This window comes from Zootermopsis nevadensis, unplaced genomic scaffold, assembly GCF_977971745.1.
Source record: "Zootermopsis nevadensis isolate Lab colony 2312 unplaced genomic scaffold, Znev_1.0 Znev_ptg000023l, whole genome shotgun sequence".
In the NCBI taxonomy this organism is placed as follows: domain Eukaryota; kingdom Metazoa; phylum Arthropoda; class Insecta; order Blattodea; family Termopsidae; genus Zootermopsis; species Zootermopsis nevadensis.
The window spans coordinates 9,611,618-9,630,573 of NW_028259155.1; the positions used below are offsets into that span (position 1 = coordinate 9,611,618).

The 18,956-nt window shown below is 38.4% G+C and overlaps 1 protein-coding gene across 10 annotated transcripts in view; it reads left to right on the top strand.

Moving 5' to 3' along the window:
* The first annotated feature begins 89 nt into the window (after positions 1-89).
* The window catches only part of LOC147872922 (transcription-associated protein 1-like), a 34,386-nt gene continuing 15,519 nt past the window's right edge, over positions 90-18,956 (top strand). The window contains exons 1-9 of one of the 10 annotated variants that reach the window (XM_087354462.1): positions 98-170; positions 1,008-1,437; positions 2,034-2,183; positions 2,668-2,765; positions 3,265-3,352; positions 3,597-3,817; positions 4,179-4,387; positions 4,923-5,136; positions 5,857-6,241. In XM_087354462.1, the coding sequence (XP_087210588.1) occupies positions 2,753-2,765; positions 3,265-3,352; positions 3,597-3,765 (270 nt within the window). In that variant the 5' untranslated portion in view covers positions 98-170; positions 1,008-1,437; positions 2,034-2,183; positions 2,668-2,752 and the 3' untranslated portion in view covers positions 3,766-3,817; positions 4,179-4,387; positions 4,923-5,136; positions 5,857-6,241. The other 9 variants (XM_087354458.1, XM_087354461.1, XM_087354457.1 and 6 more) reach the window with 9 other exon arrangements.

The window sequence follows — 18,956 nt, forward strand, 5'->3', positions numbered from 1 at the left end:
TATAATTCGCTGTGGTCAAGTTCGCACAGAGAGAGAGAGAGAGAGAGAGAGAGAGAGTGAGAGAGAGTGAGAGTGAGAGTGAGTGAGAGTGAGTGTGTGTTGGTAAGCGTGAGTCTAGTCTTCGGAGTCTTGGAGGTGCTGTAAGTTTATGTGTGCGAACAGCGATCTAGGTGGGCTGTCATCAGGTTACGGAATGATGGGGTGTTATCGTTTAACGGTTGAGGTTATGTGTCGATGATTCCCGAGGAATCAAATAAATAAACGCCATGAGGCGTTTACGGCATTGATAAGTGACATTTATATACTCAGAAGTGTGTGTGGTGTGCCCCCCTCCCCAAGAACAAAAGTACATGTTCAATCAACTGCGTCATCAGAATGCTGTTTATTTTTGCATTTGTGTTAGTTAAAAGTGAATGCATTTTGTCTTTCTGGGAATAGCTGAGAGAAGAAGCTTAATTGATCCTTGGGATTTTACTCGGGGAAAAGCTGTCTGTCACCTGACCAGCCTACTGCTTGCCAGGAAATCAGTGGAGTATGTTCAGTACACTTGGCAGGCTCACTTTTTATCGCAACAGGAATTTTGCACGTGGAAGATTGTTTTTTGTCCAACAGTTCTCAGACTTTTCCTGCGTAAGACGTAGTTTACTACTACTCTGCTATGACAAGGAGGTCGGATGAGTTCGCTGTTTTTCAGACGTTGCCGTCCCTGCCTATGATAAAATGGCGTGGGCGTTCTGCCCCTCTGTATTTCTTTGGTTGCTAGGATGCATTCTGAGTCCAGTGCAGATTTACTCTCATATATATTGCCAGGGCGTGGAAGTTAATTTGAATTGATGTGTGTCATCTTTCCCTTGTGTGAAGGACATAAGTGTGAAATATTTTGGTTGCATGGAGGGTTGGTTTAGTTGGCCAGTTGATTATTGATGAGGTGTAGAGTGCATTCGTAGTAGCAGTTACGACTGGTGTCACAATGCGTATATTTATTTTGGTATTTGGTATTGTTTCAGGTAGGAGTGCCTGCAAGCATGTGGGATACTATAGCCGTTGCCCACTTTTGATTCCTAGTGACCAAGTATGGGGTGTTCGTAGCATGCCTCACAATGCCACAAGGAAGACCTCAGGCCCTCGTGCGATTACCTTGCTTTCCGAGGAGGTGTACGGTTATAGATTTAGTGGGAGTGCCTAGTCTGTCTCAAAGAGTAGTTTGAGATCAGGGGATGTACTGAGTAGCAACTTTCATGTGAACTGTAGCTGTAGTGTGTGTTTACTGGTATCAACGAAGACATGGAGGACTAATTTGTCTGAATATCAGCGTTTCAGAAGATCAGTTGTGTGCGTGATGGGGAAGCAGCTTTTTTGGAGTTGGAGATGTGAAGAACCAGACAGAACGAAGCACCTGTAGTGTTTGTGACTTGGATAAGGAATTGCATTGTTCAGGTATGTTAGAGAGTACAGTTTATTTACATTCCATAGATCCTTCTTAGGACTAAACCAAAGGATGGAGAACAAATCATTTCATACAATACATATAAACTTCAGTACTTTTGACACAATTACAAGGATGTGTTTCACATGTGAATGTACATAACCTTCAGATTCTGCAATTCAATTATGAAAAATAATTTAAATGCAGGCTTGAACACCTTTAAATCATTTAGAGTTTTAATTGTTGGTGGAAGATCATTAAATGACTTGATACGCGTATAATACGTTCCTTTTTGACGTTTATTACGGTTAGCATAGACTATAGAAAAATTATATACTTGTAATTAATTTTTATTTTATTGTTGAGATTTGTCAAAGTCCACTTACAAAATAAAAGTCTAGTCAATGATATGTTGGTGTCCATGAATCCCAAAGGTTCTGGAAATAAATATGACATGCGCCCTGATGTGGAGAAAAGGTGTTTAGAGTATTACAGTAAGTGCAGTACTTGAAAGTTACTGTAACTAAAACATTTGACTTCCCTTACCAGTGAATCTGGCCTGCGTTGTCACTCGTTATAACTTGAAACTGTTGCTTGTGTTTTCCAGGTCGTGGAGACAGCATGTATTGCTCTGAAGTCAAGCACGACGGATCCGTTACCGTCGTCAGTGCTGGGAAATAATTTGCTGTTTCTTGGTGGCATCCCTGAATTTTAATGAAGATGAGAATACAGTGCAGCAGCTTTTCTCCTGTCCAAGGTATATAAGAGCAGTTGGAGGCAGAAGAATATTGTAAAACTAACCTCATTCTTGATATTAAAAAAGTGTACAAAATAAAAGATGTTTTTCCAGCCTGATGGTACTAACATGACATAACAGATTGTTAATCACTGGCTTTTCAACGCAGAATTGTAAGCGAGTCCCATGGCAGTCTATGAGGCACTGGTATAGATCTTTCTCTGAGCACCCAGAACTCATTATTTACTGGTACAGTGAGCCTGTTAGAGGCTGTATCACAATTAGTTTGTGTTTAGTATCCTGCCAGTACCAGGAGGCATCTGCACGTAATGTATTTCTTTCTCATATCATAAACCCAGATTTCCCATTTTCTCTGTCCCTTTTACATCAGTTGCTGATTTAGGAAGCAGCTACTGCATTGGCCACTGTTGTGACCAACATTTTGTACACTGAACATTAGGATGTGAGTGTAATTATCTGTACTCATTGTGATTCGCCGTTGCAGTTCTGATGATCCACATGTGGAGATCTCCGCAGTCCATGGGATTGCGTGCAGATTGCAGGACAAGCAAGCCAGAGCCACTCACCAGATGGCAGTCACAGGCAAGTTCATCCATTTGAGTAAATTGTTTAATGAACTTATTTTCTGAATTGCAATGCCATTATTGAAAGAAGAAGACCTTTTTTCCTGAAAAGTAGTAAATGGTTTTAATGAAATAAAGAACTTGTCTATTTCTTCTATTGAGACTACAAAGAAACAATGAAGAACGTGATTTTTCTTTGCCAGTTTAAGGAACCACATTTTGAGGCTGACCTCCACATTGTTCTATAATTGAGAATGCATGGAGTGTACCTCCATGCTCCCACTGCCTCATGGCATTGCGCTTAGTCACAAGGATAACTGCAGCTGATATAGCGAACCATTAAATGTTTAAAAATCATAATCTGTGTTGGTTTTCTGTAAGTCCAAGTGGTGTTAGAACCCAAAGACCACTGTGAGAACCTGAAATCTCTCTTAAAACCACATTTAGTATGTGAACTTGTTGAAAGCGTCTGCTTCATATCTGGAAAAGCCAGTAAGGCCTGTTGTGTATGTTGGTAGGAGTGTTTGTTGCTGCAGCCATGAAAGAGTTACGACGGTGTGTTCCTTGTTTGTCACTACACAATGGTGGCGATATCTCAGGTAGCTGGTGAGTTCAGTTTTATAAATTTAGATTGTTCAACATTGAAACAATTTATATTACTGATGGTGAAGTTTCCACCTTTGCTTCCAGAAGGTATGATAAAGTGGCATTACTGATGGTGATATGGAAAAAAAATCTAATTGCTACGGCTACCTCTTGCCCCTTGTCGGTTGAATTCACCTTAGTAGTAGAAGTGCTACAGATGTTGGGTGTGTTGTAGTGGCTTGCCATTTCTTAATCTTTCATTTAGGTCCTTTCTCCATGACATCAAAACAGGCGAACCTGAGGGGCATGGACCGACTGGTGTTTGTAGACTCCCTTGCTGTCATAATGGGGCACGAGGAGAGGGAGCCGTGTATCTTGGAGACAGCGATCAACATCCTCGGTTCCAAACAGACGGCAAGCGAACTGTTCGTTAAATATCCACTGAATCAGTGGCAACAGAAGTTGCGTGGGACTGACGTGATGTGTGTGAGTTGTAGAGTTTGTAGTTGCAGTATTATGACGTGTGGAATAATGGCCCACTTGGCGAATGCTTTAAATTTGCTGGGGGGGGAGGAAAGAAAGGCTCCAGTATGAATCTGTGAGTGAGGGAGTTCAGAATTTGTCAGGTCGCTGGTTGTGACACTGTCGTGACCCGTATTTAAAGTTAACTTGTGAATGGGTTTGTAATGAACTTGACAGAATTTGTCTTCTGAAAATGGAAGGTGCTTGTTCATTGGCTAAGGTAGGAGTGTTAACTGCTTGGTGAAGTAAAACTGTGTGCTCTTAGAAGAGTGTGATGTCTTGATTTCTTGAATGTGACTGTATTTTCTCTTTCTGGGAGTAGCAGATTACGAGAAACAGAATGATCCTTCAGATTCTACTGAGCACCATGCTGTTTGTCACGTGACCTGCGTACTGCCAGCCAGACAAGCATTGAAGTACGTGCGGTAACAGTTGGCGGACCGACTTGATGTCAGAAGATTAAACCTGCTGGGACAAAGAAGGAACATCGTATCCGCAAGAAACTGATATCAGTCTGAACGAGGCATTCGTTGTGTGAGTACATGAGCATTAGAATGTATTTGATGTGGTTGTCGTGTGAGAGAGATGAGTCTGTCCAATTTTATTAGGTACTTCAGATGTTGTGAACTTAAATGTGAGATTTGATATGTTGAAAGACCTATGTGCGGTGAGAGATTGGCATAATTGCTGTATCTGTGGTATGCTAGAGGCATTCATGATTCTCTAGTGAATATATTGTTCATAGGACATCAAAATTGGAGGTTAGGTATAGCTTGTAGACGAGGGTGGTGACTATTTGTGATAAGGTTTTGTTAATGAGTGGTTTTGTTACATGTGTGATGTGTGTAGTGCTGTGGAGCCTTTAATGTGATGTGTTTACTAATTAATAAGTGATTAATTGCGAAGGTAAGGAATTTAGTTTTGTTGACGTGTGAGTATTGTGCACAGTGACCGGAGCTGCTGGGATATTTTCTGTGCTTTTGGTTAATTTTGAGCAAGGGGATCGGTTATGAAACCTTTAAATTAGGTGATGTGTTGAATGTGATTGCATTTTTTTTTCTGGTAATAGCTGCAGAGAAGAAGCTTGATTGATCCATGGGACTTTACTGAGGTTGAAGGATGCGTCACCTGACATGACTACTGCTTGCCAGGAAAAGAGTGGAGTATGTGCAGAAACACTTTGCTGGCTCACTGATATGACGACAGGAAATCAATCGGCTGTTATCACGAAGGACCTCATGTCTGCGAGAGATTTATCTCTGTGTCTACTTGACATGCATTGTGTAAGTATACGAGAAATATGATTATGAAATGTGCTAATTCATGATTCACACAATCAAATTCTTTGGCAAGATAGCGAAATATTCCACCATGCACATGCACTTGTTTATGTTTACAAGATGTTTTGATATCTGCATTGTAACAAGTTTCACAGTTTGAAGGACTTGTCGTAAGACAGAACACTGAATAATAATAATAATAGTATTCTACCATGTTTTCCATTGGAGGTAGCTCTGCCTTCATTTTATGTGTTTGGCATTGGTATTTTAATTTGGCCAAGAAAGAGGATTTCCAGGATAGGTAAGGTAGCTTCCCTATCTCTCGGTGAGAGACTGAGGGCGAGTTTCTTTTTTTTTGAGAGAGTGTTTTATTTATTTCTTGTGAGAGGTTGAGATATCACTTGAGTCAGATTGGTTCAGTCTTCGTTGTCGTGGTTTTGAACTTTGTAAATGTATGCTCATGTTTGATTCTTTTGAAATTGGTATTGTATTTATATCTCCTTATCATTGATCATTTACATCCAGTTTACGTAAAATGGGATTGCCGGTGGATGTAATGACACTAAGAGCCTCCCCCTTTTAACTTAAAAAAGGGTGATACAGTTAAATTATGGTGCGAGTGTGTTGTTTTCTTTCCATTTTATGGATCCAAGTTCTGAGCATTGGCGATTGCTGGTTGGTATGTTTGACTTATAATCTGTGTTTGTGTTTCATGTACGCCAGTGCATCGGACACGTACGAGTGGATGCGGCCTGTTCTGGAGGGGACTCGAGGCGAATGGCTCTTTGTGTGTGTTGCGGTATCGTTCATCACCTTACTTTGAATGGCGTATGGTGTAGTACTTGGTGCAACGTGCAAAGGTAACTTATATCTTAATTGCGTCATGCTTGTGTTCTTCAATACAATAATTTTATTCACCGTCTTTACACAAGCTTATAGATTGTTAAAATCACATAAAATTATAACATTTCAACATATGATATTGTTACATTTTAAAATGACGACATGTTTCCATGTTCATTCCATCATCGTCAGGTCTATCAATTAAAATTAAAAACTGTTGCACTTGCTGCCCTGCGTATACTGATTTGTTCTACCCGATAGATTTTATTTGTTTAACCTCCAGGCTTCTTCCGTTTAATTTTTGAAGACTGCGCCTGGATGTCTTAAATCTGCAAAATCAATTTTAATTTTCATATCCTGATCCTGGCTACTGACATAGGAAATGGAATAATTTTAAAGAATTACTCAATATATCGTAATACAAGCAAAAGAAAAGTAATCACAAAATATTTAAAGTATTATAACATACCGGGTCGTGTGTGAGGTGCGTGTCCGATATTACGGAGCTGTAGACTGCAACTAAGCTGTGAGTATCGTGTATGGCTATATATATTGGGTGAAAGTTGTTTAGGGGGTTGGGTCGATGGACTGTAGAATGTTAAATATCGGATTGTTCGTGTAGATGTTACTGTCGTTTAATGCAAGATTTTGTTTATGTGTTCTTTGTATATGATATTTTTCTATGGTGTCTCTATGTCGCTTGTTTTGTATTATTTTTATAATGTCCATTGTTTGTTCTATTTTGTTGTATGTATGTCCTGTGTTTAATATATGCTTTGCATATGCTGAATGATCTTTATTGTGTTTAATTGCTGTAATATGCTCTTTGTATCTTTGACTAAAGGTGCGTCCGGTTTGGCCTATATAGGTTAACGGGCAATCATTGCATTTTAACCTATATATGCCTGGTTTTTCGTATTGATTTGTTGTGTCTATTTGTGGCTTTTGTTTCAAGATGTTTTTTATTGTGTTTTTTGTTCTAAATGCTATTTTTGTTATTTGTTTTAAATGTTTTTGTTATATATTTGGTTTCTTTTCCTATATATGTGAATGTGGCCCATTTGTTTTGTTTATTTTCGTTTTTGTCTTCATTTATGTTGTTTACATTGTTTATTTTATTTTTGGGTTTTAATTCATAATTATTATATCCGTTTTCTATTAGAATTTGTTTTATTATGTTACATTCAATTTGTTTGTTTATTGTGGTCATGGGATATGTATTTTTTCGGTTTATTAAGTAATTAATAGCCATTTGTTAATGTTCAGGCATGAATTATGGTGCTTGTATTTGTAGGTTTTCTGTATATTTTGAATTCAGAGTTGTTTTCGTTTCGTATTATAGTTAGATCTAAATAATTTAATTTGTTATTTTGTTCTGTTTCTAAAGTGAATTGTATATTTTGATTTATGTTGTTAAATTCATTTAAAACATTTTTTATATTTGTATTTTTTGCATCAAAAATCATGAGTATATCATCAACATATCTACTATAGTATTTGATTTGATATTTGTTTAATATATTTACTATATAATCATGCTCGAGATATTGTAAGAATATTTCAGATAATATGCTCGAGGTTGGAGCTCCCATGGGTAACCCTGTTTCTTGTTTCCAATATTCATTGTTCAATTGGAAATAATTTTGGTTAATAATAATGTTAGTTATATTTGTAATTTCATTTATTAGATCTGTATTTATATTCTGTCTATTTAGAATATCTCTTACAATATCTCGTAGCATGATTGTTGGAATATTTGTATACATATTATTGATGTCAAAAGAACAAATTTGTATAATTTTATTATTATGAAAATTCAATTGTTGGATTTCGTTTATTAATTTTATAGAATTTGTTATGTTAAACGTATTTGGTAGATTAATATCGGACACGCACCTCACACACAACCCGGTATGTTATAATACTTTAAATATTTTGTGATTACTTTTCTTTTGCTTGTATTACGATATATTGAGTAATTCTTTAAAATTATTCCATTTCCTATGTCAGTAGCCAGGATCAGGATATGAAAATTAAAATTGATTTTGCAGATTTAAGACATCCAGGCGCAGTCTTCAAAAATTAAATGGAAGAAGCCTGGAGGTTAAACAAATAAAATCTAACGGGTAGAACAAATCAGTATACGCAGGGCAGCAAGTGCAACAGTTTTTAATTTTAATTGATAGACCTGACGATGATGGAATGAACATGGAAACATGTCGTCATTTTAAAATGTAACAATATCATATGTTGAAATGTTATAATTTTATGTGATTTTAACAATCTATAAGCTTGTGTAAAGACGGTGAATAAAAATATTGTAGTGCAAAGGTAGTTGATTTTTCCGATCATGTAGAGTTATTATTGTCTCTCACGGAGTCCGACGAACGCAAAGGAGTTTTGAAATTTTAATCTGATTTGAAATCAGTCATTGACACTTCCACTTCCAAGACAAGGCAGGGGTTTATTTTAGCAATGACGTACGTGATTCACACACAAGACTACCTTCTAAATTTCCTTCTAAATTTGACCTGTCCCATCCCTATCACGACTAGACTCCCAAGTCTTGAGAAGTCACTTGTCCCAAGTCTTGAGAAGTCCTTGTCCCAAGTCTTGAGAAATCACTTGTCCCAAGTCTTGAGAAGTCACTCGTCCCAAGTCTTGAGAAGTCACTCGTCCCAAGTCTTGAGAAGTCACTTGTCCCAAGTCTTGAGAAGTCACTCGTTTTAAGTCTTGAGAAGTTCTTGTCCGAAGTCTTGAGAAGTCACTTGTCCCAAGTCTTGAGAAGTCCTTGTCCCAAGTCTTGAGAAGTCACTCGTCCCAAGTCTTGAGAAGTCACTCGTCCCAAGTCTTGAGAAGTTCTTGTCCCAAGTCTTGAGAAGTCACTTGTCCCAAGTCTTGAGAAGTTCTTGTCCCAAGTCTTGAGAAGTCACTCCTCGCAAGTCTTGAGAAGTTCTTGTCCCAAGTCTTGAGAAGTTCTTGTCCCAAGTCTTGAGAAGTTCTTGTCCCAAGTCTTGAGAAGTTCTTGTCCCAAGTCTTGAGAAGTTCTTGTCCCAAGTCTTGACAAGTCACTCGTCCCAAGTCTTGAGAAGTTATTGTCCCAAGTCTTGTCTGCTTGTTTAGGGCTGTGCCTCACCTGTCAGCTGAATTCAAATTTTTTCGAAAATTCTTAGTTTTCTTCGCGTTTCGCGCCATTTGCAGTCGTTTTTAATTTTTTTAAAATTTCGAAAAATTTTGAAAATTCTCAAAGAGAAATTTCAATTTTTTCGAAAAATTTCGAAAAATCGAAAAACGTGGCAAATCGTCCAAAAAGCGCACAAAACTAAGAATTTTTGAAAAATTTCAACTTTTAATTTTTTTCCGAATATTCCGAAAATTTTTGGTTTTGTGCGCATTTCAGAAGGTTTGCAGCGTTTTTTGATTTTTCGAAAAATTTGAAAATTTTTCCTTCTAAATTTGACCTGTCCCATCCTTATCAGGACTAGACTCCCAAGTCTTGAGAAGTCCTTGTCCCAAGTCTTGAGAAGTTCTTGTCCCAAGTCTTGAGAAGTCACTTGTCCCAAGTCTTGAGAAGTCACTTGTCCCAAGTCTTGAGAAGTTCTTGTCCCAAGTCTTGAGAAGTTCTTGTCCCAAGTCTTGAGAAGTCACTTGTCCCAAGTCTTGAGAAGTTCTTGTCCCAAGTCTTGAGAAGTCACTTGTCCCAAGTCTTGAGAAGTCACTCGTCCCAAGTCTTGAGAAGTTCTTGTCCCAAGTCTTGAGAAGTTCTTGTCCCAAGTCTTGAGAAGTTCTTGTCCCAAGTCTTGAGAAGTTCTTGTCCCAAGTCTTGAGAAGTTCTTGTCCCAAGTCTTGACAAGTCACTCGTCCCAAGTCTTGAGAAGTTATTGTCCCAAGTCTTGTCTGCTTGTTTAGGGCTGTGCCTCACCTGTCTTAGCTGAATTCAAATTTTTTCGAAAATTCTTAGTTTTCTTCGCGTTTCGCGCCATTTGCAGTCGTTTTTAATTTTTTTAAATTTTCGAAAAATTTTGAAAATTCTCAAAGGGGTACCCCTTTGAGAAATTTCAATTTTTTCGAAAAATTTCGAAAAATCGAAAAACGTGGCAAATCGTCCAAAAAGCGCACAAAACTAAGAATTTTTGAAAAATTTCAACTTTTAATTTTTTTCCGAATATTCCGAAAATTTTTGGTTTTGTGCGCATTTCAGAAGGTTTGCAGCGTTTTTTGATTTTTCGAAAAATTTGAAAATTTTTCCTTCTAAATTTGACCTGTCCCATCCTTATCAGGACTAGACTCCCAAGTCTTGAGAAGTCACTTGTCCCAAGTCTTGAGAAGTCCTTGTCCCAAGTCTTGAGAAGTTCTTGTCCTAAGTCTTGAGAAGTCACTTGTCCCAAGTCTTGAGAAGTCACTCGTCCCAAGTCTTGAGAAGTTCTTGTCCCAAGTCTTGAGAAGACACTTGTCCCAAGTCTTGAGAAGTCACTCGTCCCAAGTCTTGAGAAGTTCTTGTCCCAAGTCTTGAGAAGTTCTTGTCCCAAGTCTTGAGAAGTTCTTGTCCCAAGTCTTGAGAAGTTCTTGTCCCAAGTCTTGAGAAGTTCTTGTCCCAAGTCTTGAGAAGTTCTTGTCCCAAGTCTTGACAAGTCACTCGTCCCAAGTCTTGAGAAGTTATTGTCCCAAGTCTTGTCTGCTTGTTTAGGGCTGTGCCTCACCTGTCTTACCTGAATTCAAATTTTTTCGAAAATTCTTAGTTTTCTTCGCGTTTCGCGCCATTTGCAGTCGTTTTTAATTTTTTTAAAATTTCGAAAATTTTTGAAAATTCTCAAAGGGGTACCCCTTTGAGAAATTTCAATTTTTTCGAAAAATTTAAAAAAATCGAAAAACGTAGCAAATCGTCCAAAAAGCGCACAAAACTAAGAATTTTTGAAAAATTTCAACTTTTAATTTTTTTCCGAATATTCCGAAAATTTTTGGTTTTGTGCGCATTTCAGAAGGTTTGCAGCGTTTTTTGATTTTTCGAAAAATTTGAACATTTTTCCTTCTAAATTTGACCTGTCCCATCCTTATCAGGACTAGACTCCCAAGTCTTGAGAAGTCACTTGTCCCAAGTCTTGAGAAGTCCTTGTCCCAAGTCTTGAGAAGTTCTTGTCCCAAGTCTTGAGAAGTCACTTGTCCCAAGTCTTGAGAAGTCACTTGTCCCAAGTCTTGAGAAGTTCTTGTCCCAAGTCTTCAGAAGTTCTTGTCCCAAGTCTTGAGAAGTCACTTGTCCCAAGTCTTGAGAAGTTCTTGTCCCAAGTCTTGAGAAGTCACTTGTCCCAAGTCTTGAGAAGTCACTCGTCCCAAGTCTTGAGAAGTTCTTGTCCCAAGTCTTGAGAAGTTCTTGTCCCAAGTCTTGAGAAGTTCTTGTCCCAAGTCTTGAGAAGTTCTTGTCCCAAGTCTTGACAAGTCACTCGTCCCAAGTCTTGAGAAGTTATTGTCCCAAGTCTTGTCTGCTTGTTTAGGGCTGTGCCTCACCTGTCTTAGCTGAATTCAAATTTTTCGAAAATTCTTAGTTTTCTTCGCGTTTCGCGCCATTTGCAGTCGTTTTTAATTTTTTTAAAATTTCGAAAAATTTTGAAAATTCTCAAAGGGGTACCCCTTTGAGAAATTTCAATTTTTTCGAAAAATTTCGAAAAATCGAAAAACGTGGCAAATCGTCCAAAAAGCGCACAAAACTAAGAATTTTTGAAAAATTTCAACTTTTAATTTTTTTCCGAATATTCCGAAAATTTTTGGTTTTGTGCGCATTTCAGAAGGTTTGCAGCGTTTTTTGATTTTTCGAAAAATTTGAAAATTTTTCCTTCTAAATTTGACCTGTCCCATCCTTATCAGGACTAGACTCCCAAGTCTTGAGAAGTCACTTGTCCCAAGTCTTGAGAAGTCCTTGTCCCAAGTCTTGAGAAGTTCTTGTCCTAAGTCTTGTCCCAAGTCTTGAGAAGTCACTTGTCCCAAGTCTTGAGAAGTTCTTGTGCCAAGTCTTGAGAAGTCACTCGTCCCAAGTCTTGAGAAGTTCTTGTCCCAAGTCTTGAGAAGACACTTGTCCCAAGTCTTGAGAAGTCACTCGTCCCAAGTCTTGAGAAGTTCTTGTCCCAAGTCTTGAGAAGTTCTTGTCCCAAGTCTTGAGAAGTTCTTGTCCCAAGTCTTGAGAAGTTCTTGTCCCAAGTCTTGACAAGTCACTCGTCCCAAGTCTTGAGAAGTTATTGTCCCAAGTCTTGTCTGCTTGTTTAGGGCTGTGCCTCACCTGTCTTAGCTGAATTCAAATTTTTTCGAAAATTCTTAGTTTTCTTCGCGTTTCGCGCCATTTGCAGTCGTTTTTAATTTTTTTAAAATTTCGAAAAATTTTGAAAATTCTCAAAGGGGTACCCCTTTGAGAAATTTCAATTTTTTCGAAAAATTTCGAAAAATCGAAAAACGTGGCAAATCGTCCAAAAAGCGCACAAAACTAAGAATTTTTGAAAAATTTCAACTTTTAATTTTTTTCCGAATATTCCGAAAATTTTTGGTTTTGTGCGCATTTCAGAAGGTTTGCAGCGTTTTTTGATTTTTCGAAAAATTTGAAAATTTTTCCTTCTAAATTTGACCTGTCCCATCCTTATCAGGACTAGACTCCCAAGTCTTGAGAAGTCACTTGTCCCAAGTCTTGAGAAGTCCTTGTCCCAAGTCTTGAGAAGTTCTTGTCCTAAGTCTTGAGAAGTCACTTGTCCCAAGTCTTGAGAAGTCACTTGTCCCAAGTCTTGAGAAGTTCTTGTGCCAAGTCTTGAGAAGTCACTCGTCCCAAGTCTTGAGAAGTTCTTGTCCCAAGTCTTGAGAAGACACTTGTCCCAAGTCTTGAGAAGTCACTCGTCCCAAGTCTTGAGAAGTTCTTGTCCCAAGTCTTGAGAAGTTCTTGTCCCAAGTCTTGAGAAGTTCTTGTCCCAAGTCTTGAGAAGTTCTTGTCCCAAGTCTTGAGAAGTTCTTGTCCCAAGTCTTGAGAAGTTCTTGTCCCAAGTCTTGACAAGTCACTCGTCCCAAGTCTTGAGAAGTTATTGTCCCAAGTCTTGTCTGCTTGTTTAGGGCTGTGCCTCACCTGTCTTACCTGAATTCAAATTTTTTCGAAAATTCTTAGTTTTCTTCGCGTTTCGCGCCATTTGCAGTCGTTTTTAATTTTTTTAAAATTTCGAAAATTTTTGAAAATTCTCAAAGGGGTACCCCTTTGAGAAATTTCAATTTTTTCGAAAAATTTAAAAAAATCGAAAAACGTAGCAAATCGTCCAAAAAGCGCACAAAACTAAGAATTTTTGAAAAATTTCAACTTTTAATTTTTTTCCGAATATTCCGAAAATTTTTGGTTTTGTGCGCATTTCAGAAGGTTTGCAGCGTTTTTTGATTTTTCGAAAAATTTGAAAATTTTTCCTTCTAAATTTGACCTGTCCCATCCTTATCAGGACTAGACTCCCAAGTCTTGAGAAGTCACTTGTCCCAAGTCTTGAGAAGTCCTTGTCCCAAGTCTTGAGAAGTTCTTGTCCCAAGTCTTGAGAAGTCACTTGTCCCAAGTCCTGAGAAGTCACTCGTTCCAAGTTTTGAGAAGTCACTCGTCCCAAGTCTTGAGAAGTTCTTGTCCCAAGTCTTGAGAAGTCACTTGTCCCAAGTCTTGAGAAGTTCTTGTCCCAAGTCTTGAGAAGTCACTTGTCCTAAGTCTTGAGAAGTCACTCGTCCCAAGTCTTGAGAAGTTCTTGTCCCAAGTCTTGAGAAGTTCGTGTCCCAAGTCTTGAGAAGTCACTTGTCCCAAGTCTTGAGAAGTTCTTGTCCCAAGTCTTGAGAAGTCACTTGTCCTAAGTCTTGAGAAGTCACTCGTCCCAAGTCTTGAGAAGTTCTTGTCCCAAGTCTTGAGAAGTTCTTGTCCCAAGTCTTGAGAAGTTCTTGTCCCAAGTCTTGAGAAGTCACTTGTCCTAAGTCTTGACAAGTCACTCGTCCCAAGTCTTGAGAAGTTATTGTCCCAAGTCTTGTCTGCTTGTTTAGGGCTGTGCCTCACCTGTCTTAGCTGAATTCAAATTTTTTTGAAAATTCTTAGTTTTCTTCGCGTTTCGCGCCATTTGCAGTCGTTTTTAATTTTTTTAAAATTTCGAAAAATTTTGAAAATTCTCAAAGGGGTACCCCTTTGAGAAATTTCAATTTTTTCGAAAAATTTAAAAAAATCGAAAAACGTAGCAAATCGTCCAAAAAGCGCACAAAACTAAGAATTTTTGAAAAATTTCAACTTTTAATTTTTTTCCGAATATTCCGAAAATTTTTGGTTTTGTGCGCATTTCAGAAGGTTTGCAGCGTTTTTTGATTTTTCGAAAAAATTGAAAATTTTTCCTTCTAAATTTGACCTGTCCCATCCTTATCAGGACTAGACTCCCAAGTCTTGAGAAGTCACTTGTCCCAAGTCTTGAGAAGTCCTTGTCCCAAGTCTTGAGAAGTTCTTGTCCCAAGTCTTGAGAAGTCACTTGTCCCAAGTCCTGAGAAGTCACTCGTTCCAAGTTTTGAGAAGTCACTCGTCCCAAGTCTTGAGAAGTTCTTGTCCCAAGTCTTGAGAAGTCACTTGTCCCAAGTCTTGAGAAGTTCTTGTCCCAAGTCTTGAGAAGTTCTTGTCCCAAGTCTTGAGAAGTTCTTGTCCCAAGTCTTGAGAAGTTCTTGTCCCAAGTCTTGAGAAGTTCTTGTCCCAAGTCTTGACAAGTCACTCGTCCCAAGTCTTGAGAAGTTATTGTCCCAAGTCTTGTCTGCTTGTTTAGGGCTGTGCCTCACCTGTCTTAGCTGAATTCAAATTTTTTCGAAAATTCTTAGTTTTCTTCGCGTTTCGCGCCATTTGCAGTCGTTTTTAATTTTTTTAAAATTTCGAAAATTTTTGAAAATTCTCAAAGGGGTACCCCTTTGAGAAATTTCAATTTTTTCGAAAAATTTCGAAAAATCGAAAAACGTGGCAAATCGTCCAAAAAGCGCACAAAACTAAGAATTTTTGAAAAATTTCTACTTTTAATTTTTTTCCGAATATTCCGAAAATTTTTGGTTTTGTGCGCATTTCAGAAGGTTTGCAGCGTTTTTTGATTTTTCGAAAAATTTGAAAATTTTTCCTTCTAAATTTGACCTGTCCCATCCTTATCAGGACTAGACTCCCAAGTCTTGAGAAGTCACTTGTCCCAAGTCTTGAGAAGTCCTTGTCCCAAGTCTTGAGAAGTTCTTGTCCTAAGTCTTGAGAAGTCACTTGTCCCAAGTCTTGAGAAGTCACTTGTCCCAAGTCTTGAGAAGTTCTTGTGCCAAGTCTTGAGAAGTCACTCGTCCCAAGTCTTGAGAAGTTCTTGTCCCAAGTCTTGAGAAGACACTTGTCCCAAGTCTTGAGAAGTCACTCGTCCCAAGTCTTGAGAAGTTCTTGTCCCAAGTCTTGAGAAGTTCTTGTCCCAAGTCTTGAGAAGTTCTTGTCCCAAGTCTTGAGAAGTTCTTGTCCCAAGTCTTGAGAAGTTCTTGTCCCAAGTCTTGAGAAGTTCTTGTCCCAAGTCTTGACAAGTCACTCGTCCCAAGTCTTGAGAAGTTATTGTCCCAAGTCTTGTCTGCTTGTTTAGGGCTGTGCCTCACCTGTCTTACCTGAATTCAAATTTTTTCGAAAATTCTTAGTTTTCTTCGCGTTTCGCGCCATTTGCAGTCGTTTTTAATTTTTTTAAAATTTCGAAAATTTTTGAAAATTCTCAAAGGGGTACCCCTTTGAGAAATTTCAATTTTTTCGAAAAATTTAAAAAAATCGAAAAACGTAGCAAATCGTCCAAAAAGCGCACAAAACTAAGAATTTTTGAAAAATTTCAACTTTTAATTTTTTTCCGAATATTCCGAAAATTTTTGGTTTTGTGCGCATTTCAGAAGGTTTGCAGCGTTTTTTGATTTTTCGAAAAATTTGAAAATTTTTCCTTCTAAATTTGACCTGTCCCATCCTTATCAGGACTAGACTCCCAAGTCTTGAGAAGTCACTTGTCCCAAGTCTTGAGAAGTCCTTGTCCCAAGTCTTGAGAAGTTCTTGTCCCAAGTCTTGAGAAGTTCTTGTCCCAAGTCTTGAGAAGTCACTTGTCCCAAGTCCTGAGAAGTCACTCGTTCCAAGTTTTGAGAAGTCACTCGTCCCAAGTCTTGAGAAGTTCTTGTCCCAAGTCTTGAGTAGTCACTTGTCCCAAGTCTTGAGAAGTTCTTGTCCCAAGTCTTGAGAAGTCACTTGTCCCAAGTCCTGAGAAGTCACTCGTTCCAAGTTTTGAGAAGTCACTCGTCCCAAGTCTTGAGAAGTTCTTGTCCCAAGTCTTGAGTAGTCACTTGTCCCAAGTCTTGAGAAGTTCTTGTCCCAAGTCTTGAGAAGTCACTTGTCCTAAGTCTTGAGAAGTCACTCGTCCCAAGTCTTGAGAAGTTCTTGTCCCAAGTCTTGAGAAGTTCGTGTCCCAAGTCTTGAGAAGTCACTTGTCCCAAGTCTTGAGAAGTTCTTGTCCCAAGTCTTGAGAAGTCACTTGTCCCAAGTCTTGAGAAGTCACTCGTCCCAAGTCTTGAGAAGTTCTTGTCCCAAGTCTTGAGAAGTTCTTGTCCCAAGTCTTGAGAAGTTCTTGTCCCAAGTCTTGAGAAGTGCTTGTCCCAAGTCTTGACAAGTCACTCGTCCCAAGTCTTGAGAAGTTATTGTCCCAAGTCTTGTCTGCTTGTTTAGGGCTGTGCCTCACCTGTCTTAGCTGAATTCAAATTTTTTCGAAAATTCTTAGTTTTCTTCGCGTTTCGCGCCATTTGCAGTCGTTTTTAATTTTTTTAAAATTTCGAAAATTTTTGAAAATTCTCAAAGGGGTACCCCTTTGAGAAATTTCAATTTTTTCGAAAAATTTCGAAAAATCGAAAAACGTGGCAAATCGTCCAAAAAGCGCACAAAACTAAGAATTTTTGAAAAATTTCAACTTTTAATTTTATTCCGAATATTCCGAAAATTTTTGGTTTTGTGCGCATTTCAGAAGGTTTGCAGCGTTTTTTGATTTTTCGAAAAATTTGAAAATTTTTCCTTCTAAATTTGACCTGTCCCATCCTTATCAGGACTAGACTCCCAAGTCTTGAGAAGTCACTTGTCCCAAGTCTTGAGAAGTCCTTGTCCCAAGTCTTGAGAAGTTCTTGTCCCAAGTCTTGAGAAGTCACTTGTCCCAAGTCTTGAGAAGTCACTTGTCCCAAGTCTTGAGAAGTTCTCGTCCCAAGTCTTGAGAAGTTCTTGTCCCAAGTCTTGAGAAGTCACTTGTCCTAAGTCTTGACAAGTCACTCGTCCCAAGTCTTGAGAAGTTATTGTCCCAAGTCTTGTCTGCTTGTTTAGGGCTGTGCCTCACCTGTCTTAGCTGAATTCAAATTTTTTTGAAAATTCTTAGTTTTCTTCGCGTTTCGCGCCATTTGCAGTCGTTTTTAATTTTTTTAAAATTTCGAAAAATTTTGAAAATTCTCAAAGGGGTACCCCTTTGAGAAATTTCAATTTTTTCGAAAAATTTAAAAAAATCGAAAAACGTAGCAAATCGTCCAAAAAGCGCACAAAACTAAGAATTTTTGAAAAATTTCAACTTTTAATTTTTTTCCGAATATTCCGAAAATTTTTGGTTTTGTGCGCATTTCAGAAGGTTTGCAGCGTTTTTTGATTTTTCGAAAAAATTGAAAATTTTTCCTTCTAAATTTGACCTGTCCCATCCTTATCAGGACTAGACTCCCAAGTCTTGAGAAGTCACTTGTCCCAAGTCTTGAGAAGTCCTTGTCCCAAGTCTTGAGAAGTTCTTGTCCCAAGTCTTGAGAAGTCACTTGTCCCAAGTCCTGAGAAGTCACTCGTTCCAAGTTTTGAGAAGTCACTCGTCCCAAGTCTTGAGAAGTTCTTGTCCCAAGTCTTGAGAAGTCACTTGTCCCAAGTCTTGAGAAGTTCTTGTCCCAAGTCTTGAGAAGTTCTTGTCCCAAGTCTTGAGAAGTTCTTGTCCCAAGTCTTGAGAAGTTCTTGTCCCAAGTCTTGAGAAGTTCTTGTCCCAAGTCTTGACAAGTCACTCGTCCCAAGTCTTGAGAAGTTATTGTCCCAAGTCTTGTCTGCTTGTTTAGGGCTGTGCCTCACCTGTCTTAGCTGAATTCAAATTTTTTCGAAAATTCTTAGTTTTCTTCGCGTTTCGCGCCATTTGCAGTCGTTTTTAATTTTTTTAAAATTTCGAAAATTTTTGAAAATTCTCAAAGGGGTACCCCTTTGAGAAATTTCAATTTTTTCGAAAAATTTCGAAAAATCGAAAAACGTGGCAAATCGTCCAAAAAGCGCACAAAACTAAGAATTTTTGAAAAATTTCTACTTTTAATTTTTTTCCGAATATTCCGAAAATTTTTGGTTTTGTGCGCATTTCAGAAGGTTTGCAGCGTTTTTTGATTTTTCGAAAAATTTGAAAATTTTTCCTTCTAAATTTGACCTGTCCCATCCTTATCAGGACTAGACTCCCAAGTCTTGAGAAGTCACTTGTCCCAAGTCTTGAGAAGTCCTTGTCCCAAGTCTTGAGAAGTTCTTGTCCTAAGTCTTGAGAAGTCACTTGTCCCAAGTCTTGAGAAGTCACTTGTCCCAAGTCTTGAGAAGTTCTTGTGCCAAGTCTTGAGAAGTCACTCGTCCCAAGTCTTGAGAAGTTCTTGTCCCAAGTCTTGAGAAGACACTTGTCCCAAGTCTTGAGAAGTCACTCGTCCCAAGTCTTGAGAAGTTCTTGTCCCAAGTCTTGAGAAGTTCTTGTCCCAAGTCTTGAGAAGTTCTTGTCCCAAGTCTTGAGAAGTTCTTGTCCCAAGTCTTGAGAAGTTCTTGTCCCAAGTCTTGAGAAGTTCTTGTCCCAAGTCTTGACAAGTCACTCGTCCCAAGTCTTGAGAAGTTATTGTCCCAAGTCTTGTCTGCTTGTTTAGGGCTGTGCCTCACCTGTCTTACCTGAATTCAAATTTTTTCGAAAATT